Genomic DNA, 24,410 nt, shown 5'->3' with positions numbered 1-24,410 from the left:
CTGTCTTAAGCATTGTTCTATCTAGAGGTGTTTCAAGGGAAGCTTTTTCAGGCTTAATATTGTTTTCTGACTCTTGATGGAGACTGATCCACATAGAACTTAGTTTGAGCTATGATTGTATGTGAAACTCCATCCCTTTGTCCTCCACAGTAAATATAGAAAGTAACTAGTATCCTACTCAGAGACTTGCTTCCCTGCAAAAAATACTAGAGCAGTTTTGGAAGATCAAGGTAGTAAACACCTTGTGGATGAAAGGAGCAGAAGAAAACAGTAATAAATGTATGGAGACTTAGAACCGTAAACATTCTAAGCTAAACCACGAAACATGGAGAGAACTCAAACATAAGTCCATTGAAAACTTTGGCTAATCCTGTTAAGTACATGCTGACATATTTGAGGCAGCGGGGCCGCTAATGGATGTCCCTGACTATCAAAAGTGTATTGATTAGGGATGTACTGATCCCAATAGATAATGATGTGCACACGGAATTAAATTAGCATTCTGCTGTGTTTTTTAACTTGGTTGGACCCAGATGGATCAGCACTTTTAGCATGGCAGTGATTAACAATATTCTGAACTAAGCAGTATTTAGGAAGTAGCAGGCTTGTGTTGCTATTATCCCCAGAGGCTTATATCAAGTAACATATGAAATGGTTCAAGAATGACCACCTAGAAAAAGAAATCTGGGTGGTGTTGAATGGCTCTGTGAATGCATGGCAGGAAGTTGGTACAAATTTCAGCAGCTTCTGCCTAAACAGCTGCTATTTCTGAAAAAATTTAACTCTGAGGCATTGGGTTGCTTTGACAGTGAATGTGTGATCAATATACGTATTCACATGTGACTTAATTTCATTTTTTCTAGTCTTAAGTTTGTATAACTAAAAATAAAGTGTCACCAAATTTTAGATTTGGCATCCACAAACCTATAACAAGCCACATTTGTTACAGAGAGAAATGTGTTAGTGACCTATATTTTAACATTTGTGTTTTTTAAAAAAAAAAAAAAAAAGTCAAACTTTCTCTTTGCTAGAAGGACTGAGAGTGTGTCCAGAAAAGTTGCAATCAGTATTTTTGTGCTGGTATGTACATTCTTTAGGCTGAAAGATGCTGTCATTTCTATAAAATATTGTTTCATCATCTGCTTAAAAATTCCATTTTAGTAGCTGCTATAATCTTGGGGATACAGCATGTAGTGCATTCTTGCGGTAGTTAATCGTATGGTGTTTTTTAAACCAGCAATTTTGGAGACATAACATCTGAATAGGTTAGTTTTTATACTTGTGGAATTTAGCTAGCCAATCTCTTTGAAATCTTAATTATGCTCATTGGTGGACCTTAGCGCTGACTTGAAAACCTATGAAATATTTAATGAGCAGCGTGAAACGTTAGAAAGAGGTTTATAAAATCAAACTCTAGTCATCAGCCAGTAAGCAAAATAGACTAAATAGCAAGCAATGAGGGGAATTACGGAAGGCAGTCTGCCCTTGATAAAAGCACAGAGAGTGCTTTGGTAACTTCCTAGTTAGATTAAATTTGTACCTCATTAGTATTTATGTGCTAACAGTGTTTGTTACTGTGACAATGCAAGCTGAAAGGTCTTTGGAACACCAGCATTTCAGTTTGCTTTTTTGAGCATCTAGTGTATTTGCAATACAATAATGAAGCAGAAAAATCATTAAAGGGGGAAAAAAAATCAGAGCTTAGTTACATTTTAGATAGTGAAGTACCTGCTACAGGACTCTACTTTACCCTTGAAGACCTTTTTGGGAGCTGGAACTAGAGATGAATTTGGTGACTCACTTATGCTGTGTCTACACTAGCACTTTTGTTGGCATAACTTATGTCACTCATGGTAGTGAAAAAATGTCTCGAGTGTAGACATAGCCTTAGTTAGCAGTTTCCCACAGGAATTAATTTTTTTCTATTTTCTGCACTGCTGATAGCTTGATTCAAAGTACAATTTAATGTTTGTTTTGTAGCCTGAGATTCCCTCTTCCTATTTGGTACCACAGTAGTGGACTTCAGCTGAAAAATAGTGCACTGGTTTATACATATGGGAGCTGTGGGCAGAGTTTTCAGTGCACTTTAGAGCTTGGTTTCTACTTTAGGCTTTTCAGAAAAGCGGTGTAAATTATGTTGTTTTAAGAGGCATATTACTTCAGACAGACCAAAGGAAGAGAAGATTCAATAATTTCTTCTATTTGTAAGATGTTACTCTTCAGTTGAGTTGAGCATGGGACCTCATTTCACTTGGCCTATTTTTTTCATTTAAAGTCAAGACTTTTTCAGTGCTTTCAGACACACGCTTTGTGAGTAGATGTAAGGGTTATAATGCCATTACTGTGGAGCCACCTTCTGAATTTACTGCATCTTACCTTCTCTCAACTTCCAGGTCCTTCTTTATAAACATGGACAAGTTATTCACTACAATTATGGTGTATCAATTGTGAAAATTTTATAAGTTTGATAGGCAAATACAGAACTTGCTCTCATATTTAAGACCATTTGCTGCATTTATGAAAAACTAGTTTGTCTGAACTAATTTTCTCTCTTCTGTGAGCTAAAGCATTTAGAATGAATCACTCATGGCATTTTAGAGTTTATACTGGCAACTTTTAAAGTGAGGTTGAATTAGCAGGAAAATCTTTCTTTAAACCTCAGAACATAATGGGGGAGAAGTGCACTTCAGAGATTCAGAACTTAAACTGCTTTGAATATTTGTAAAGTGCCATAAGGTCCCTGTTGTGCTTGCTAGTATTTTTATCTTTAAAATAATGGAAATGGGAACCTTTTAATCCTTCACTATCTATATATCTGCAAATATTAAAAAAAAAGTAACTGTGTACTACTACAAAACAAGGTGAAAATATGCAAGCAAGTAATTTGTATCAGACACAAACAATCTTGTACAAAATCCTCAGACACACATGGAGTACATAAAACATAACAAGGAAAGATAATTATTAGTCCCAGAAAGAAACTCCACACAAGCTTTAAACAACAGTATGATAAAGTCTTCAAAGTTCCATTCTTGACAAATATGAAAAATATATTCACTCATTCAGGTGAGACTGAATGTTCCCACTTCAGTAAAAAATTAAGTGTGAAGAAACAAAAATCTTGATACTCATATCTGAAAAGAGGAAATTTCTTTCTTGCCAGAGTAACTTTTGCTAACATAAGGAAAGATGCTTACTTATATAAGATGTTACCCCTAGCTGTCTAAATCTAATTCATTCATAATCAATTGTAGATAAAGAAACAATGACTACCTTTGTTGAGGCATGGAATCAGAATCAAGAGTATTTAAAGGGGACTTAATAGAGATGAAACAAAAAAGTTTAGGAATATGAAGAGGAGCATCAAAATCAGTGAGTTTAGTAGACCAAAAACCTTTAGTTGAGATCCATTTATCAGAAATGCTACCAAATACAAATACTGAAACATTACATGACTTTCAGTCTACTGGATTCGCGATGAAAGTTTAAGTTTTCAAAATTATCACTTTGCCTTCTAGAAATTTCTTTCCTCAATCTTTTTTAAATCAAACAAATCAGTGTTTGTATATTCATGAATATAAGTTCTCACTACAGGCTTATTTTTTGTCAGTGTTATCTAAAAGGATCACTTTGGGTACATCTACACTGCACGCTTCTTATTGCAGCATGTAGAATACATACAGTGCAAGCCCCCTCTAGTATGGGTATACATAGCAATGTAGGCAAGCACAGATAGGCCTGAGCCCTGGGGATATGTACCCTACACCAGGGGTTCTCAACCCATGGGCTGGGACCCAAAACTGGGTTGGCAGAATGTTTCAAATGGTTGCCTGGCAGCTCCTGTGACTCCAGTCCCATGAGGCTGGCTGGGCTCGCCTCCCTGCTCTAGACACTGCCAACCTCTGGGACACACCCTCTGGGGTCCCAACGTTACTCAAGTTGAGCCCAGCTGTTATGATGAAGGGAGTCTGGGTAGGCCAAATTTGAGGGAGTAGCACTGCAATCCCGTGAGACAGATCACAACTCCGCTCTCACAAATTTGGTCCAGTCAGGGGGGCAGGACCAAACCAGAGCAGCGCTGCAACTCCAGAGGTTGCAATGCCGAGAGCGGAGAGCCAAGCCCAGCCAGCCCAACAGCACAGAAGCTACCACTGTGAAGTGAGTGCCATGTAGGACCCAACCCCTTTGGGGGGCAGGATCCGACAGAAACCACCCCAGGGCCTCCACCCACAGACTATTTACTGGGTCACAACTGCCGTAAACATTTACAAATGGGTTCTGAGCCCAAAAAGGTTGAAAACCACTGCCTTACACAGCTCTCTACATGCATGAGAAGCACCTAGGATTACCAGATAGCAAGTGTAAAAAATCAGGGTGGGGTAGGGTTGCCAGGTGTCTGGTTTTTGACCAGAACACCTGGTAGAAAAGAGACCCTGGCAGCTCCAGTCAGCACCGCTGAACAGGCTGTTAAAAGTCCGGTCGGCCGCGCAGCAGGGCTAAGGCATGCTCCCTGCCTGGGCTCCATGTGGCTCCCGGAAGCAGTGGCATGTCCTCCTTCTCGCTCCTACGTGTTGGGGCAGCCAGGGGGGCTCCACACACTGCCCCCACCCCAAGCGCTGGCTCTGAAGCGCCCATTGGCCGGGAACCATGGCAAATGGTAGGTGCTGGGGCAGTGCCTGCGGATGGTGTAGTGTGCAGAGCTGCCTGGCCGCTCCTCTGCATAGGAGCCAGAGGGAGGACATACTGCTGCTTCTGGGAGCTGCTTGAGATAAGCCTAGCCTGCACCCCGACCCACTCCCGCTTGGAGCCCTCACCCTCCCGCACCTGAACCCCCTGCCCCAGCCCTGATCCCTCACCCACCTTCTGAACCCCTCAGTCCCAGCCCAGAGCACCTGCCTGCACCCCAAGTGCCTCATCCCCAGCCCCGCCCCAGAGCCTGCACTCCCAGCCGGAGATCTCATGAACCCCAACCCCATGCCCTAGCCCAGAGCCTCCTCCTGCACTCCAAACACCTCAGCCCAGACCCCCATTCTGCACCCTGAATCCCTCATTCCTGGCCCCAGCCAGAGCCCTCATGCCTCCTATGGCCCTTCCCCAGCCCGGTGCTCCCTCCTGCACCATGAACCCCTCATTTCTGGCCTACCCCGGAACCTGTGCCCTCAGCCCAGAGTCTTCTCCCATACTCTGAATCCCTCAGCTCCACCTCCCAGCCTAGAACCCCCTCTTACACCCCAAATCCCTCATCCCTGGCCCCACTCCAGAGCCCACACCCCCAGCCAGAGCCCTCACCCACTCCTGCATCCCAACCCATTACCTCCGCCCGGAGCCCCCTCTCACACCCTGAACTCCTCATTTCTGGCCACACCCCATCTGGAGCCTTCACCTGCTCCTGCATCCCTGCCCCTGCCCAGTGAAAATGAGTGAGTGAGTAAGGGTGGGGTGAGCAAATGACAGAGGGAGAAGTGATGGGGTAAGTGGGACCTAGAAGAAGGGGCGGGGCTTCGGAGGAAGGCTGGAATGGGGGCAGGGCAAGGGTGTTCGGTTTTGTGTGAGTAGAAAGTTGGGGTGTAATAGGCACCTATATAAGACAAAGCCCTGAATATCAGGACATCTGGTCATTGTAGTAGCACCTCTCCTGTCTCCACTGCTTTTTTTAGCCATGTAGTGTCTGTCCCTCTTCCCCCTCCAATGCAGGGAAAGGCTCTGGCAACTCCCTGCTGCCAAAACCTTTCCCTGCTGCCTCCCCCCTACCAGAGTCTTTCTCTGACACGTTTAGCTACATGCATGCTGTGGCATGTAGCTTCTCAGACCCTACATGCCACCTCCAGTAAGTTGCAGTGTAGACATACCCTTTGAGTCATCCCCCTTTCTTTCCTACATTTGGAAGTCTCTTCACAGGCTCTGGATTTGAAGCCTGCAGAACATGTGGATAGTTATATTGCTAGTAATAGGACCTGGGTGGATTCTGGATGAGCAATTTCATTTGTATTCTTCATCTTAAAGTAATACAGGCATAAACCTTTGCCAGCTAGCTAGATTTTTATAGAAATCTGCAGCTGGGAAGTGTGTGTGTGTAAAATACATTAGTAGTAAACTTGGCAGTAGAAATTTACTTTGAAAAAGTAAATTGCTGGATGGCTGGTAAATGGATATTGGCAGCTGGCTCTGGCAGATATAATAATCTTCAAACTGGCAGTTTTAGTGTATATTTAAGCTGAACTGTTTGGGCATGAATGTAATGTTGCACCCATGTAAAGCAGAATGCTACTACTAGTTTAGTGGAGAAAAGTATATCATATATAGTACTTCACAATTACTCGTATAAGTTTGTCACTTGGCAGTTACTTCTAATGAAAATAGTCAGTTGCTTAAGAGCACTTCTGACATTTGGCTAGAGGGCCACAAAACTGTGAACAGTGCTGTCCTAATGTATGAACTGTGAATGAGGCACCTTCTAATTCAATTATATATGCATTTGGAATTTTATATCTGACATGTGTTAAACTCTCACCTTCTACTTTCCTGGTAAAGTTACTTAGATGATTTCTGTTAGCTACCATTCATTTTATGGTTCTTCCGTAAACATTTGTGCGTAATCTGTATTGCTTTTAGACATTTTTGCTTTTGGAGACAAACCAAATATACTCTGAAGAAGGCCTGTGGAGCAGGAGTTCTCAAACTTCACTGCACCACAACCCCCTTCTGACAGAAAAGTTACAACATAACCAGAGATGGAGAAGCGCAGCCCGAGCCCTGCCGCCCCAGGTGGGGCTTGGGCTTCAGCCCTGGGTCCCAGCAAGTCTAATGCTGGCCCTGGCGACCCCATTAAAATGGGGTCCCGACCCACAGTTTGAGAACCACTGCTGTAGAGTAATGGCATGTTAACACTGAATACTGTTTCCTACACAGAAAAGGTGAACAATACTGTGAAAGCCACAGTATATCTTCTGTCCAAATCAAATATATGGTTGTGATGGTATGTACTTGCTTTGAACAACTGCTCTTCTTAAAAGACCACATTATTGCTTATCTTTTAGAGCTATAGACTAATTCCAAAGCTGAAATGTAATATAATTTTGAAAGTTGTTCTGTTTTGTATACTAGTAACAACTCGGGTAACTGGATTTACTTTGAAAGTGGATTCAACAATGATGTAGAAAAGAGATGGGCAGTTAGGTAATATTAAATGAGTAAGAATAAATTAAACCTAGTGTACTTTTCTGTTTTGTAAATTGAACCAGTGTGAAGCTTATGCACTTTGAAATATTTTATTAAAATCGTTGGGATGCAGGAGAGGTTTTGTGCACAAAATGGAAACAATGGGGTGCTTGAAGAACATTTGGACTCTTTTTTAATAATAGAGAAATCTAATGCTTTCCAGTTACTGTTATACATACTGATGTTCCAATCATGTTTGTGAATTATTGGAACTTAAATATTTGGTATAATCTTTTTTTCTTCTTCCTTACAACTTTTAGGTAGACCATTAGGCTCCATCGCACTGAATTAACCTGCATTCAAAGCTGTCTACCTGCAGTAATTCGCTTTGGTTGCAAGTGAACATGTCTCAAGTTCAAATTCAGAATCCATCTGCTGCTCTCTCAGGGAGCCAAATCTTGAATAAGAACCAGTCTCTTTCTCAGCCTTTGAGTATTCCTTCTACCACTAGTTCTCTGCCCTCTGAAAATGCAGGTAGACCTCTTCAAAACTCTGCTTTACCTTCTGCATCTGTTACATCCACCAGTGCAGCTGCAGGTAAGCTATATGTTAATGAATGTCTATATTTTTCAGCCTTGTACTGTGGTCTGATACAGCAGGTTGCAGACATATAGGAACTGTTTTACAAGCGTTACTCTAAAAACTGTGTTCACCACCTGAGTTGGCTTCCATGTTTTATCCCTGTTTTAAGATCATAGTTTTAAGTGAAATTGTTTTAAACAGATCTAAAAATAGCTTTCAAAAGTTTTGAGAGAATGAATTAAAAATATCTATTTAAAATTATAACTGGATGATTTTGTTGAAGGAATTGACAGCAACATTTTAATCAGTGTTCTTTACAGTTTTTTTTAAATACAATATTTTAAACTGACTGCATGTCTTCCATTCACATATAACAGCAGGAGGATTGGTGTGTGAGCAAAGCCCTGGACCTTAGACCATCCCTGACAGGTGTTTGTTTAACCTGTTCTTAAAGACCTCCAGTAATGAGAATTCTGCATCTCCCCCTCACCCCCCCCGAAAGACTATTCCAGTGTTTAACTATCCTTATTTAGAAAGGTTCTCCCCCACCCCCATATCTAACTTAAATCTCCCTTGCTGCAGATTAAGCCCATTACTTCTTGTCTACTTTCAGTAGACATAGAAAACTATTGATGACCATCCTCTTTATACATGCCCTTAACATGTTTAAAGACTGTTCTCAGGTCCCCACCTTAGTCTTCCTTTCTCAAGACTAAGCATACCCAGTTTTTTAACCTTTCCTCATAGTTCGGGTTTTCTAAGCCTTTGTCCACATTCTTCCTAAAATGTGGCACCCAGAATTGGATACAAACTTCTGGCTGAGGCCCCACCAGTGCTGAGTAGAGTGGGACAATTACTTCCTGTGTCTTACAAACAACACTTCTGTTATTACACCCCAAAATATTTGCCTTTTTTGCGACTGCATTGTATTTTAAATCATTTAATTTGTGATCCCCTATAACTCCCTGATCCTTTTCAGCAGTGTTACTGCCTACCCAGTTATTCCCCATTTTGTAATTGTGCATTTGATTTTTTTTCCCTTCCTAAATGGAGTACTTTGCATTTGGATAATGAATAGCATAATCAAACTTTTTCAAAAAGGGGAGATACTTAACAAGGGTTTTCCTGGGAAAGTAGGAACAGACCTGAAGTGGAAAGGATGATATGGCTAGGAAACTAAATTAAATGCTAGAGAACTTGTCCTAATTTGGTTTAAATACATAGCATATGTAGGTTAAAATTAATGTAGAGTTTGCGTGGAGGAAAAATGAATGAATACAAACCAGAATAACACAGTAAAATAGATTCCCAAGGAAAGAAACCGAAAAGCCCAGAAATAAGAACTGACCCTTCTGGAATTGTCAAAACAAATGAACATTATAATGCACAGTTAGAGAACATCTAATGTATATTGCGTAGGTCAGACTTGAGGCCTCAGCCTCCTAAGCGTTAAACCAGATCAACATGTACCTGGATAGATGTCTGAAAGCAAATTGCCATTTGATCCTTCCTCTTAGTTTCTGTCACAATTATGGCATTTGCTCTTGAATCTTGAATTTAAATGCTTTCCATTCAACACACTATGGTTAGAGATCTCCACATCCACAGGTCCACTGGTTTGAGACATGGTTAGAGGTCTCTATCCCAGCAAATAACTCTCAAACAGTAAAGTAGCATGTTCCCCCTGAACCAGCATGGATTGCAAGCTTCTATCAGTACTTCCATAAAGATACAGAAAATTAATTGTTGAATCTTTTGTAACTTTTTAAATTCTGGACTTTCTGTAGTCTTAATTATGATCTAATAATTTGTGATTTTTGCCTTATCATTCAGCTCCTTCTAACATGGCAAACCCCAAAGAGAAAACCCCAATGTGTCTTGTGAATGAGTTAGCCCGTTTCAACAAGATTCAGCCTGAGTATAAGCTTTTGAGCGAGCAAGGTCCAGCTCACTCTAAGGTAAATATTGCTCATATCAGTTATGCATTTATATTGACAAGTAACTTTGTGAGTGGAAAGGCAAAATGTCTAGCTCTTGTGCAAAATAATCTACTGTAGTAGAGTAATGGGTGGTTAATGGAACACTGAAAACAATTTAAAGCCTTAAGTGGTTTCCAATTGCAGTCCAGCTTTTTTAGTACAGCCGCATTGGGTATGCTGAAGCATATTACGGTTGACCTGGGGATGTTATCCCATGGGTTAAAACTTCTCCTCCAATGCTCATTAATTGTTTTTAAAGCTGCTTATTGTAGTTGTTGCAGGAGATGTATAACATATTGTTTGAGACTTGCCCTTAACTGTACACTACTTACTTTTTTCCATTGTCTGCATTGTGGTCATGGCCTTAACATACAGTGTTCAATGGAGTATGTTTTAGCAATCAGTTTCTATTATAATAACCAACTTTGAATTGTTACAAATGTGTTCTATGCTGAAATTTCCCATGCTCTCCCTGCTTGACAGTGATTTTATTTTAAAGTTTGACCTAAATTCCATTCCCCAAAAAACTGTACCTTCAGATGCAGTAAAGATGGCTGAGATTTGTTGTGTCCTCCCCCCTTTCCCCTTAATGAGAACTCAAGCACATTTGTTTGTGGTATGGGAATAGTAAGTTAATAGAAAAATCATTTCTGGGAATACTCAGTTGGCTACTTAAAATTTAAGACGTAAAGACAGTCCCTTTCCCCTTGTACATAACTGCACATTTTCATTGACCAGATTGTGCTACTCCTGCTGGAACGGTTTCGTCTGGGAGAATCTTTTCAAAACTTCCCAGAAAATTAGAATTGGAGAGAATCATGGGGTCCCTAGAATTTTTGCTGCATTCTGCAAAGTGTCCATATTCATTTAAAGTAGTGCATTTCCAGTGCTTGCTTTCACAGATCACTTCACCTTTATCACAGGCAATGCAGTGCATTAGAAGTGCTGTAAGAGCTTTTAATAGTCTATTCTCAAGCATTAAACAGTCTGAAATAATGCCTAAAGCAGAGGTGGGCAAACTACGGCCCACGGGCCACATCCGGCCCATGGGACCGTCCTGCCCAGTCCCTGAGTTCCTGGCCCCGGAAGCTAGCCCCCGACCCCTTCCCCGCAGCCTTACCTTGCCGCACCACCGGCGCAATGCTCTGGGCGGCATGGCTGCAGAGCCCAGCCTGACCCAGTGGTCTGTGTGCGCTGCTGCCTGTCCTGGAGTCAGAGGGTGGAAGAGGGTGGGATATTTCCCAGGGAATGCCTGGCTGCTAAATGATGAACTAGCACTCGGCTGAACCCTCAAGGGTTAACACGTTGTTGTTAATGTATCCTCACACTCTACAAGGCAGCATGAATGGAGGGAGGGGAGACAGCATGGCAGAGAGAGACACCCTGTGTGTGAGAGATGTGCATTGCCCCTTTAAGTAGGATGACGCCACTCTTAAGTACACTGCCTTTTTAAGTAGATCAGCAAGTTGAGACAGCAGCTGCTGCCAGCAAGCTCCCTCCATCCTGATCCCTGTTGTGTCCCACACACACTTTGCTCTGTGGAGGTGGGGTACAGGAGCGGGGGGAAGGGGGACACCCTCACATTAGCACCCATCTTCTCTCCTCCTCCTCCCTTCCCACCCCCACCCCACACAGCAAGCAGGAGGCTCCTGGGAGCAACTCCAAAGCAGAGGGCAGGAGCAGCACATGGCAGTGGGGGGAGGGACAGCTGAACTGCTGGCAATTGATAGCCTGCTGGGTGGCTGCCACACAGTGAATTTAGGGGAGTGGGGAGCTGATGGGGGTGCTGCCGGTCCACCCAGGTTCCAAGCCCCCACCAGCTAGCTTCAATGGGCTGTTCTTTCTGCAAGCAGTGGACAAAGCAGGCAGCTGCCAAACAACATTTTAAGGTAGCATTGCAGAACTTTAAACTAGCGTGTTCTCTAATTGATCAGCAACGTTTTTAACTGGGAGGATGTTAAGAGAGGAATTACTGTACCCTGTTGTAGCTGACAGTGAAGTGCAATTTACTAGAATCCTGCTTTCTAGATAGTTGAGAGCAAGATTTTAGTAAATTTCACTTAACTGCAAACACACAATATAGTGGAATCTCATAGGGCATTAATCCACTTTGAAATAAATTACTTTAGTATTCTAGTCTTCAGTGCCGTATGGAATTAGTGGTGCTCATGGTTTAAAAATATTACATTGCATGGACCCATTTGTGTACTTTCTGTGCCATAATATTCCACTGAAATTTTGGCAGGTTGTAGTAAATACTTCGTTTCTTGAGTGTCTGCTGTTAGCATTCAAATGCCTACCTTAAAAGGCTGTAGCAAATATACAGGAGGCTTCTGATGATGAAAAAGGAGTGTAGGGAAAGGAGTTGGAATATTAAACTTTTTTCTTTAGTAAAGCTCTGCATTTTGTGGATCCTGAGGCTAAGACCTACAGGGAAAATCTGGTGAAATGTTTTTATCTGTTTAAGTTGCTTTAGGCAAGAGGTCTATGCTGTAGTAATAATTATGAATGTCCCATGCACACGAGAACAGTCGTTTTCAACTTGTGGTCCACAGACCCCTAGGTGGTCTGCAAACTGCCTTAAGATTTCCAAAGGGGTCTGCATCTCTATTTGAAATTTTTTAAGAATCTGCAAAAGAAAATAGGTTGGAAACCACTGCCCTAGGAGAATATGCTTAGGTGTGATTGTTTTTAAAACATATTAAATTGATTTTGCTCCAAGATCAACACAATTCCATTAATTTTTATCTAGTGTCTTAAGCCAAAGATTCCATGTGCAAAGCAGGAAAGGGTTACATTTTTAAAAAATAAGTATTTGGGAAGAATAATCAAGGCATATACTCATTTGCATTGTTACTCCGATCAAAATTAAACTTAACCTGCTTTGGATTTGATTCACTTGTGAAAATTAGGCTAATAGACCTGTCCTTACCCCACTTTACTTATAGTGATGTATTACAAAGTTTCTGTAGTTGTTACACTTGTGTAAAATAACTGTTTTATCACCATATGGGGCTGAAAAACTATGCATCTATGACAGTGATTCCCCAAACCTTTTCTGTTCCCTTTCCCTTCCCCCCACATTACCCATAATGGAACTTGTCCACCTGGGGCTGTAGCCGGGAGCTGAGGCTGGAGCTGGGACTGTGTGGTGCACTTCCCCCTTCCTCCTATGTGACACCCCCCAAACGTTCCTCCATGTCCCCCTTTGGGGGGCATGCCCCACACTTTGAGAACCACTGACCTATGACAACATAAGAACTGTTATTCCTTAGTGCCTTACATATCTTTGTTCTGACCTCTGAAAAATATAACCCAAATTGAAAGCCTAAAGTAACAAGTGAATGACTTATGTCAGAGGTTCCCAAATTTTTGTTACTGCATACCCCCTTCCAAATCCCCCAGCTGCCTGTGTACCCCTACCCATCTCATCACTGATACTTTGTTCTTCCTAACACTATCTGTCTTTAGCCATCTGTCCATATTTCAGTTATGTACAGATATAGTTAGTGTGACATATACAACTGAAAAAAAAACCAACCCTGACTAAGTTCAGAGCTCAGTTAGACTAGGCAGTTGCTGGGCAACTGAGCCCACACTGTACAGTGATTGGAGGTGAGGGTTCTGTATGTCAGCATCTCTGTGTTCTTATTGGTACATTTTGAAGTCAATTAACTACCATGTTTTATATAACAAATTCCCACACAGAGTTTTAAAGTTTCGTTTCAGTAGCCTATTATGAACATGCAATAAATAAAATCCACCATTACACAATTTTTCCTGCGTTCCCCCAGAGATGTCTCGTGTACCCCCAGGGTACAGGTAGCGCACTTTGGGAACCCCTGACTTATGCAATATAAAATGTAATTCTACATAAGCAGTCTGCATTTTGAGAAGATTTAGGAGAATCATATTGGCATTATAAACATTAAAATCATACAATAAATTTCTCACAGTAACAGCCCTTTGTGTAGCCATTACCTGTCTACCTACATCTGTGCACATCCTTCAATTCAGACTCCCCAAATGTCTTGCAGTGGGGAGCTGTGTGGTTAGTACTGTTATAACAGTTTTTGTTATTCAGTTTTTGCATTCAGTAGCCCAGGAAACCAAAAGTGTAACTTCAGCTACCGTGTTGAGAAGGCTTTATTTAAGTTGTACTTAGTAGTAAATAACCTTTCTGATTGTAGCAGAAGGCATATTAAACACATAAGAGGTCCTAACAAACAATGCGAAATGGTGGTGTCAGTTATAATAAAGAACTTGGACTTCTTGTTTGTAGGTGTTTACAGTGCAGCTGACTCTTGGGGACCAGCACTGGGAAGCTGAAGGAACTAGTATTAAAAAAGCTCAACATGCGGCAGCTGCCAAAGCTTTGGAAGGGACAAAATTTCCTAAACCTACAGCTCGCCCATCTCGTAGTGAAGGAAAGAATCCAGGTATTTTCCAGGACAGGCTCTTTAAAAATGTGTATAGGATACCCACATCTGAACTTGGTATGTATAAGTTGCTTAAGATTGTGCTTACTTGGTGATCTTGAAGTGACATTCTGTACAGTCAGTAGCAACTGTCAAAATACGTGAGATCTTCATCTTAATCTAAAGGTCACCTGTCTGCAATGTGGAATTGTTCAAATGCCTCTGACCACCAGAGAATATTTTGAAGTGTCATTTGTTCCCTACACCTAGATATGCATTGTAGTAAGTTTTTAAAGAAACTTCAGTTTCAATTTTACTGTTTGTATTTTGCCATCTAACACTCAGTTAGAGTATCCTTGTAAAGATTGACTTGCCCATGGATAGAATTTTTTTTTTACTGTAATTGAATTATGGTGAGGGTAGATAATAAGACTTTTTGCTTGGGCAATTCTGAAAACCTGATTTTGCAGCTTCAGAAAGTGTTTTACTTTGGTTTCTACTGACATTTTGTATTGGGTACATTTTGAAGGATTTTATGAGAACTTCCAAATATAATCAAAATACATGCATAAAATTTGTAGTACCGGATGTAAAATTATTGTAGTTGGCATTTCAGTTAAAAGGTTTCTAATTGCTAAGTCAACATTTAAGTGGGACCTGTGTGTTGGAAAATAAAAATGTTCTGATTTCACTCAGCTTCTGTAGTAAGAACTTTTTGTAATTGGTAAAGTGAAATCTGAATAATCTTATCTTTCTTTTACTGCATGCTCTTGACTTAGCTTTATTTTCTGTATATTTTGTATCCAAGACTTTCCAGTCAGAACATAGAATCATAGAATATCAGGGTTGGAAGGGACCTCAGAGGTCATTTAGTCCAACCCCCGGCTCAAAGCAGGACCAATCCCCAATTTTTGCCCCATCCCTAAATGGCCCCCTCAAGGATTGAACTCTCAACCCTGGGTTTAGCAGGCCAATGCTCAAACCACTGAGCTATCCCTCCCCCCACAGTACATTAGTATAACATCTTGGTAATTAACCAACAACATCAACAAAATTAGTACAGATTTTAAAACCACAATACGAAAGATAAAAAACATTCAACCCTTCTCCTAAATCACACTTTTAAGACACACTATAAAACAATTAGAGCCCTGCGTGGATACAAAATTTATATCTGTGGATATAAAGCAGATATCAGCGGAGCTGCAGTGCTGTATCAGGAACCGCAGCGGCAGCAGCATGTTGGACCGTCGCTCGCAGGAGCCAGCCCCCAGCCCGGGCAGCTCCTCTGGCATGGCTCTTCTGCCCCCAGCCCCGCCCACTGAGGCAGGCACCAGGCTCACCAGCAGCTGTCCCAGGTCATGCTGGAGACGCACACTGCTGCATGGAAGGGACTCCTGCCTGGGAGCATGCGAGGCACTTGCGCACACCAGAATGACCAGGGACAGTTGCCAATGAGCCTGCTGGCTGCCCCGGTGGGCGGGGCTTGAGGCGGTACAGCCATTCTGGACGAGCTGCCCAGGCGGGGTGCTGGCTCCTGCGAGTGATGGCCCAACATGCAGCTGTTGTTGCCGCTGCCATTCCTGGTACAGCACTGGAGCTCTGCAGATATCCACATCTGTGGATGTAAATTTTGTATCTGCGCAGGGCTCTACAAACTATAATGAAATGATAAAAAATCATGAATAAGTTGAGCCATTTAGCCCATAAAGAAGATGAATTTCACTCAGCTCTTTCCTTGTATTTGCCACTGCCTAAGCAAATAGGGCAACTGCTCATATAACCAACACATTATTGCTACATAATAAATATTCTTCTTAGAGTGTTTGTCCCTCTGTGTATTTCACTGTGGCTACACATGTGCCCGGGACCAGAGAATTTTGAAAACAATGTCAAGTAATCCACACGTGCTTCCTTGCCTATCCCATGCCTTTGACTGAAGAGATAAAGGGTGCAGTGGACTCTCTGCCTCTGCAGTTCCTTCTAACCTCGTATGGTCCAGGTCAGTGTCCAAAGCTTTGGTGTATCCTTAATCTGTGAATATGTATCTGTAAATCATTTAAAAAGTTTATAGAGTTTTATCTGATAATTTTAATGTTAGCCTCCCTGACATGGGGAGCCCTCCCATACCCTGTTTTGGGTACTGGACTATGTGCAGGACTCCAGCTTCAAAATTTATGCTTCCTGCCCACGCTGCTTCTTGGTCAGCGATGACCACCAACGCTGCTTGTATTGCCTTGTGGGAACCCTCATTGCAGCAAGGTGTAGTATCTGCCATTCATTTCCCAGTTGTATCCGGGAAGAGCGTCAATTTTGCCTTAAGAAGCACCTCATGGAGAGGGCCCAAAGACCGCAGTTGGACCCAGGCCAGCAAACCCACCAGACATATTCCTGATTGAGCAAAGAACGTGCCTCCTGCCACAAGGTCTAGCTCAGGAGTGAGGGAGTCTACCCCTACAGGTCCGTCATCAGGGTCTGATTGGGAGAGCAGGGAGAGTTCTCAAAAGCATGAAACCAAATCCTTCTGAGTGGATTTGGAGGCAAAGTAGGATTCTGCCTAAACCGAGAAAGTGTCTAAGATCAGCCCAAGAGAAGTTAGTACATCCTAAGTCTCAGGGGCAGTCCAAGGCTCCATTGGCGCCAGATTGCGGTTCGGCAGCAATGGTGCCTCCAGTATCGCCCAGCACAAACCTGGGGTCTGCTGGCACTGATGAAGAGCAATCACTGAGACCCTTGGCTAGCCGTGGTACTGAGTTTGTCTTCCATGGCCGTAGCACAAACTATCCCTTTTACAGCTCTGTTGGTTTGGGTGGACAGGACCCCTCACTCCACGAAAAGCCAAGTCCTGTGCTCCTCCTGAGGACTTTGCTCTCCCAGATCTGATGTCTCCTACTCTGTCAAGTTCCTCTTTCTCAAGAAAGATCCTAATTCCATTCAAGAGCCAATTTTTGGGAGGAGTCTGTCTCCCATTCCATCTTTGGGTTGTGACTTCCCTCCAGCAGCACTCTAGATACCGCCAGTGGATCTAGAATTGGCTTTCTCTTCTTCGGGAGATTCTGAACTGCATGATGAAGTGCTATTTCATCCTCCAAGGCTTCTTCCCAGACCCAAGGCCTAGACCAGCTTGGGATCAGCCTGCACCTCATCACCTGCCTTTGAGCCATTGTTAGTCTATGCCATGGGGACCTCCGCAACCCCCATTCAATCTACCTGTTGGCCGTAGTGGCGGGTTTGGACTTGTACCATCTGCAGAGTTGGTTCCTTCTGCTAAGGAGTGGTCTCATCCCTCCCCTCTGAGGGGGCAACTGGAGTTGCCTCCTGATCCAATTGAAGAGGAATAGTACATGCCTGATCCAGCAGTTCTGCCGGAATCAATAAGGTTGTATCTTTGTCCCCAGATGAGCCTGTGGCTCTGTCTCCATCCTGCTCTTCAATCAGTGATAGATGCAGTTGATAAATCTTCAAGGGCAATGGCTACTGCCATTGAAATGAACAAGGAATCATAGCTTCATGCGTCGGGGTTTCCCCAGGGAGGTTTAGAACACGGTTGAGGAACTGCCCTATGGTGAAACTCATGAACTTAACCAGAAGATGGATGAGAAGGATTCCAGGGCCACCCTCTGCTCCCTGGGAATATATACTCCTGTCCCAAAATGAAAATTTCATAGGCAGTTATACAAATCTAGACTGATGGCTCAACAGTTCTGCCACCAGTGACCTTATGAGCCATTCCATAAGAGGCAGTGGGTTCGAAAGCCCTACTTCCCCACGCCTTCCTCAGCAGGTTCTTCCTCCCAATTCTAGCCCTTTGAGTGTTTTTGATGGCCGCTCAAGAGCTGCAAACCATTAAATCCAACACCTGCTAATCTCCATGTACTCTTTGGGAGTTCTCTTTTTCCACACCTGGAGTGCAATAACAAACTGAGTGCTGAATGTCATCCATTCTGGCTGTATGATAGTTTGTGTCTACCTTGTGCACCCCATTTCCCTATCTCTTTTCAGAAGCCTTGTCATGAGAAGATTCTCAAACAAGCAGTAGAATCCATCTTAGAGTGAAGAGTGATAGAGCAAGTTCCTCTTCAGTACCACATTTTTACTGGATGTATTTCCTAGTACCCAAAAAGAAGAGTGATTGGAGACCCATTCTGTATCTTTGCCATCTCAACAGTTTTATTTGCAGATTCAAGAATCCATGGTCACGTTGTCATCTATAATCCCATCCCTGGAACAGAGAATATGGCTTTCAGCTCTTGATATGAAGGATGCCTACTTTCACATAGACATCTACCCTGCTCAAATGTTTTCTCAGATGTACGGTGGGCTTCGACCACTTTCATTATGAAGTACTCCCTTTTGGCATTGCTTCCGCCCCCAGGGCCTTCATCAGGGTATTCTCTGTAGTGGCAACCTATATAGAGACACAGCCTATATACCAAAAAGCCTGTGCATCGACTTTGGAAATGCTGCAACTCCTCTCCTCATTGGGGCTCAGTGTAAACTTTAGCCTTTATTGGTGCATCCTTAAATTGGATCATGGCAAGGACTTACCTGCAGATGGACAGGTTTCAGGCTTGGCTTCAAACAATGTACTCATCAAACCACCAATCTCAGTGCCATAGTGAGTGTTCCTACCAAAATAATATCATCCCTGCAATGGTGTCCAGGATGCACATCAAAGTTCTGGAATTGTGAGCAGTTTGAAAGACTTGTGAAGCCTTTCTCCCGTTCATTCAAGGTCACCATGTCCTCAGTGTAGGACAACATCATGACTGTCTTGCATCAACAAATGTGGGGAGCAAAATCTGTCCACCTGCATGCAGAACTGGTTAGTTTGTACAACTGGTGCATCAGCAGTCAGATCACCCTGTGGGCAGTCTACCCTGTGGGAAATCAGAACATGCTAGAGGATTCTTTCAGCAGACATTTTGCTGTTAGCTACAAGTTGGTGCTACACAACTGTGTGGTGAACCATATCTTTGCTCTCTACGGGACCCCCCACTAGGGACCTGTCTGCCTACCAAATGAACAGGAAGTACGAAATATACTGCTCCAGAAGCCTAGGTTGCCACTCACAGGGTGACACTCTACTTCTTCCATGGTCAGACCACCTGAACTATGCCTTCCCTCCACTACCACTTCTACTTCCAGTCTTACAGGAGATTTGGCAGGACAGGGCATGAGTCATCCTCATTGCCCACAACTGGCCGAGATGGTTTTGGTTTACGAACCTCTGTGCGTGTCATCTTGGGCACTGATCATTATTACGATATTTTCCAATCTCCTGACCAAGCATCCCAACCCCTGTCCACTTCACCTCAGGGTGTGGTTTTTGGATGGGCATCATCCATAGAATGATCATGTTCTGGAGAAGTACAGAGCTTCTTTTCTAATAGTAGAAAAGAGTTCACTAGAAAATGTCATCTAGCCAAGTGGAGGTGTTTTTCTGTCTTATGTGTACCCTCAGAAGCAGTGGCTGTTCCTCTTATCTTTGACTATATTCTTTCCTTAAAGACACCAGATTTGTCTATTAGCTCCTTCTGGGTCCAGTTGGCAGCAGTCAGTGCATACCATCCACCTTCACAGTGTTACTCGATCATCATGCATCCACTGACTAGCAAACTCTGGAAAGGCATAGTTAGAATTAGTCTGTCTGTGTCTTCCTGAGAACCCTTGTAACATTTTGTGAACAAGTTTGGGAACCACAGAGGTAGCAGATTTGAAGGCACGGGGGAGAGAGAGAGAGAGAGAGAGAAAATAGCTTGCTTAATCAGATTTAAATCTTGTTCTTTTGTTACTCAAACCATTAGTTTCTTGTTTCCATGTCTCTCCTATCCATGAAGGTTGCATTCCTGGTAGCCATCACTTCACCCAAGAGGGTTGGTGAATTTGGAGCCCTGATGGCGGAGCCCCTTATGCTATGTTTCATAGGGACAAGTTTCATTACCTTTGTGTCCTAAATTAATCCCCAGAGTAGCTTCAGAGTTTCCCCTGAGCCAGTCAATTCATTTACTTGTATTCTTTCCAAAACTTCACGCATCCTTAGAAGAAAGGAGGATCCATTCCCTTTGCATTTGGTGTGCCTTGGCCTGCAAAGGACAAAAACAATCAGTCTCCCAGACTATTTGTCACCATAGTGGAAAGAGTTCAGGGTCAGGCTAAAGCCTGTTAAAGAATCTCTCAATGGATCTTGGGTTGTATTTTGCTCTGTCAGCTATCCTAATTTCTTTCTCCCTCCCTCCATGTGGTAAGGGCTCATTGCACAAGAATGCAAGTGACATCTGTGGCATCACTTCAGGAAGTACCTCTGCTTGATACCTGCAAAGCATCTACATGGAGTTCTAGCCACACATTTGTGAGACTTTGTGCTTTGGTCCAGGACTCCTCTGATGCATCCTTCGGAATAGTACTCCTTTGTTTGGCTCTGCCATCTGCATCTTTAACAGTCTTCCTCTTGAGTACTGCATGTGAATCACCCACAGTGGAATACATGTAGGGACCAGCACTTGAAGAGAAAGTTACCTTGTAGTAATTGGAGGTGCTTTGATATGTGGTCCCTGTCTGTATTTTATTACCGTCCTCCCTCCTCTGCTTTGGATCATCTTTTCGTTCGCAATGGAGAGGGGATAACTGTCTTTACCTTTTATCTCCTTGGTTGGAGACATAAGGTGAACCAGGGCGCATGTGCGGATGAAGGGATTCTACTTTCAAAATTCTCTGGCTCCGGACGCATGGAGTGCACACTTTCACACAGTGAAATAGAGATAGAGACCACACATCTGGAAGAACATCCCGTTAGTATAAGGTAACTATCTTTGTCTTCTAGTTTTGGCCCAGATGCTTTGTTTCATTGGGTCCAAAATTAGAGAGCCATTAATTTCTTAAATGGCAATAAAATTACAAGCTAGTGTAACAAATCTTCAACCTGGCCAGACCCACCTGGAGGCAAACAGCTGTGCCTCTTAATGCCATTGTATGTCCCTTCCAAATAAACCAACTGCATTGTTTGGAAATGGAGAACTGTAAAGGCCCTCTTTAGCTTATTGTTCATAATTTCCGAATATTTCTTTCCAGTTAAATGCCAAAGGTAAAATTATACAGCTGTTTGTTAATATAAAAGAAGGTACCTCTTGGGAAAGAAACCTGCATTTTTGTGTGGTTTCCCATAACATTTGGTAGTATTGTATAAAGGAAGTATCCTAAAAATGTATCAGAACCTAGAAAGCTCAATTGATTGCAACAAGACTTGCCAGTCCAATAGCAGTACTAGATTGCTCTGGGATCCATTTTATGTATGTGGTAAACTTTTTGTACATACTTTCACTCATACTCATTCACAAATTCACTACAGATTATTGTGATGTGTGCACCAAGAATCTAGTCCCAATCTGTCCTGGTTTGAGATTTTTACCTGATTTTACTCTGCCTTGACACTTAGACAGCTATATTCTATATTTCTATTTATCTAGATAGTGTAACCCCCACAGTGGAGCTAAATGCTCTTTGCATGAAGCTGGGAAAGAAACCTATGTACAAACCTATTGACCCTTACACAGGGATGAGATCTACCTACAACTATAATATGAGAGGTGGTGCTTATCCTCCACGGTATGTACTACAGTTTTTCAGTTTTGTAATCAGTCCCGTACTCTTTGAGTTCCTTTCTTCAATATGCATGCATTGCTGCTGCTACTTTTAAAATGATCTCTAAAAATAAAACATGCCTTAAAGGGACACTCAACTTTAGCCAGTATATTCTTCAGGAACCACTCCTGCCCCAAGTGCCTCTGCAAGTTTGTTTTTTACAATCATATTTTCTTTAAATTTTTCTCTTTACTGTGTGGAAAAAATCCAAAGCAGGGAAAGGAGCTAAACAGTGAAATTGTGCAGTTCAGAACATATTCATTGTTGTTTCACTAAATAAACTGAAAAAAATTCCTCTAAGTTATAATCTTAGGTGTGAGGGAAAATAGGAAAAACATTTTTAGACATGTTTTATTCTGAAGTTGGCTGTATGCCTTTAAGTATTGACTTTGGTCTGAAATACTTGAGTATAAAAATCCATTGTTCCTTGCTTAGTCATTTGTCAAGTGTATAAAAACTTAATTACTATGCTATCATTCTCTGTGCTTCAAAAGTATTAAAAATGTGTTTAACTTAGTGTAGATATTGTAAGTATTTAAAAAGTCCTACATTAGTCATTCAAATTGGTCAATGTATTCAAATTGGCTCTCTACTATAGGAGTTTATTGTTGAGCTTCAGTTGCTGAGAGACTCATTAATAGATAATGTTTAACCCTAAATGTTGACTTTGTAGCTTACCAGCAATTTTCAATCAGGCAAACTTGCCTTTCTAATTTCAGGTACTTTTACCCATTTCCTGTTGGACCCTTACTTTATCAAGTTGAGCTCTCTATTGGAGGACAGCAGTTTCATGGGAAAGGAAGAACAAGACAGGCTGCTAAGCATGATGCAGCTGCTAAAGCACTGAAAATTCTGCAAAATGAGCCCCTGCCTGAGAAACCAGAGGTAGGAATTAACCTGAAAATGTCTGAAATGAATTGAGGTACCTTAAAAGTGGAAATGCAGTTTTAAATATTCTTTGCTCGTTTAAAAAGAAACTGCACTTCTTGGAAGACTTAATTTTAACAGCTTAACACTTGTAGTATCTAATGGAGCCACTTATAGGACAAATAGAACTACATCTACACAATCAGGGTTTCCCTGTGTGAGGTCATATTCATTGCTTTGTGCTATCATAATTCCTGTAGCATTGTCACCAGTAGACTGATCCCTGATGGGTGATAGGCAGCAGGAACAGATAAACTGTTAATATTTAACTTACAATGGTGTGGTTGGTGCTGTACAAACCTATGGCGAGAGATCTCTCACAAGCAACTTGCAGCTTAGTTCAGACACCTCTAGTACATAGTGTCAGTATGAGTTTGACATGATGTAGGAATTTTGCCAGGAGTGTGGATAAACACTGTAGAAGTTTGAAAAGGTTTAGAAGAATGAGAGGCTATTGGAAGATAAGGAATTGTATGGAAGATGCATGAAGAGGTGCGGGTGTGTTCCTGGGGGGGTGCATTTCTAGGTATGCCTTGGGGAAAATTTGTGTGTCTGTCTTAAATGTTTATGCTTAAACTTGTATATTAAGTACCCAGAGCAACAGTGCATGCTTAACATATATTGTAAAAAAGAACAGATATGTGCAGGGCTTCAAAGGTGAGGAAGAAATGCCTTAAGTCAATTTGGATGGTGGAGAATTCAGAGTGGTTTGAACTGAGTGACATGACTAGAGATAAGAGATTTTTAGCTGTTTTCTGTATGGACTGGAAGCAAGAAGCTTGGGGCCGGAATGAATTAGCTTGCAGTATGCAAGGCCAGAGATGACCACACATTGGTATTTCTCTAAGTCTAGTACTAAAAATCAAACCAATTTACCTGCAAATTTCTGCCTTAATAGATCGCAAATGCTAAGGTGGAACTGTTTCTGTACGTTTTTCATTAATTTTGTTTTTCACTATATTCATGAAGTGTCAACTGTTCTTTACATTCTTCATATGTATTTAATCATTTGAACACATCTAGACTACAAACTATAACATAGCTACTAATGAAATAAGTTATGGGGTATTTCTTGGATTGCCCTCCCTTGGCAGTTTAAAAAAGGAGAAAAGTTAGTCCAATAAAGAAAAATCTGGTCATCTTAACAAGGAAAAGTTTGTAAAGTTTCAAAATTATGAGCAGGGAATGCTTCAATGCATCTGGAACTAGAGGTTAAAACTATTATGCTAATTAATATTTTGAAACTAAAAGGGGAAGTCACTGAAATAGCATCAGTAGAGGTGGCACTGATGAACTAATTACATTTAGGGAGTTTGAAGTTGACCGCATTCACTATTGTAGGGGTATGGGTTAAGACCTGAAATGGTCATTCTATGTCCTTTCCTTTTGGCTCTGTCACACCATGGTAGACTCAAAATGAGTGAATCTGAAATCAGAAAAGTGTTAGAACTTGATGTAAAAACCTTTTGACTACTGCTTTTTGATCTGGAAGGCCAAATGTCTTAACTACATCTTCTCCTGGGGTGCACTCCAAGAGATGAACATTCTAGCACTAGCACTGATTCTGATACTGCCTGAACAGCTGTCATATGCTTCAGCATGTTCCTCAATTCTATACCAGTTGTGCTATTGTGTGGACCAGAGTTTGCGAACATAAAGAGTACATACCCACATGCCTGTATGTAGCTTGGACTTTGACGGCTGG

The 24,410-nt window shown here is 42.0% G+C and overlaps 1 protein-coding gene across 5 annotated transcripts in view; it reads left to right on the top strand.

The window, feature by feature from the left end:
• The window catches only part of STAU1 (staufen double-stranded RNA binding protein 1), a 52,729-nt gene that overhangs the window by 10,433 nt on the left and 17,886 nt on the right, over positions 1-24,410 (top strand). For 3 of the 5 annotated variants that reach the window (XM_077831886.1, XM_077831889.1, XM_077831885.1), the window contains exons 3-7: positions 7,479-7,755; positions 9,574-9,698; positions 14,002-14,215; positions 21,604-21,742; positions 22,498-22,663. In XM_077831886.1, the coding sequence (XP_077688012.1) occupies positions 7,563-7,755; positions 9,574-9,698; positions 14,002-14,215; positions 21,604-21,742; positions 22,498-22,663 (837 nt within the window). In that variant the 5' untranslated portion in view covers positions 7,479-7,562. The remainder of the gene's footprint in view (positions 1-7,478; positions 7,756-9,573; positions 9,699-14,001; positions 14,216-21,603; positions 21,743-22,497; positions 22,664-24,410) is intronic. The other 2 variants (XM_077831888.1, XM_077831887.1) reach the window with 1 other exon arrangement.

This window comes from Eretmochelys imbricata, chromosome 13 (genome assembly GCF_965152235.1).
Source record: "Eretmochelys imbricata isolate rEreImb1 chromosome 13, rEreImb1.hap1, whole genome shotgun sequence".
Lineage (NCBI taxonomy): Eukaryota > Metazoa > Chordata > Testudines > Cheloniidae > Eretmochelys > Eretmochelys imbricata.
Note: the sequence above shows the minus strand (reverse complement) of the source record. Positions and strands in the feature narration are given on the sequence as shown.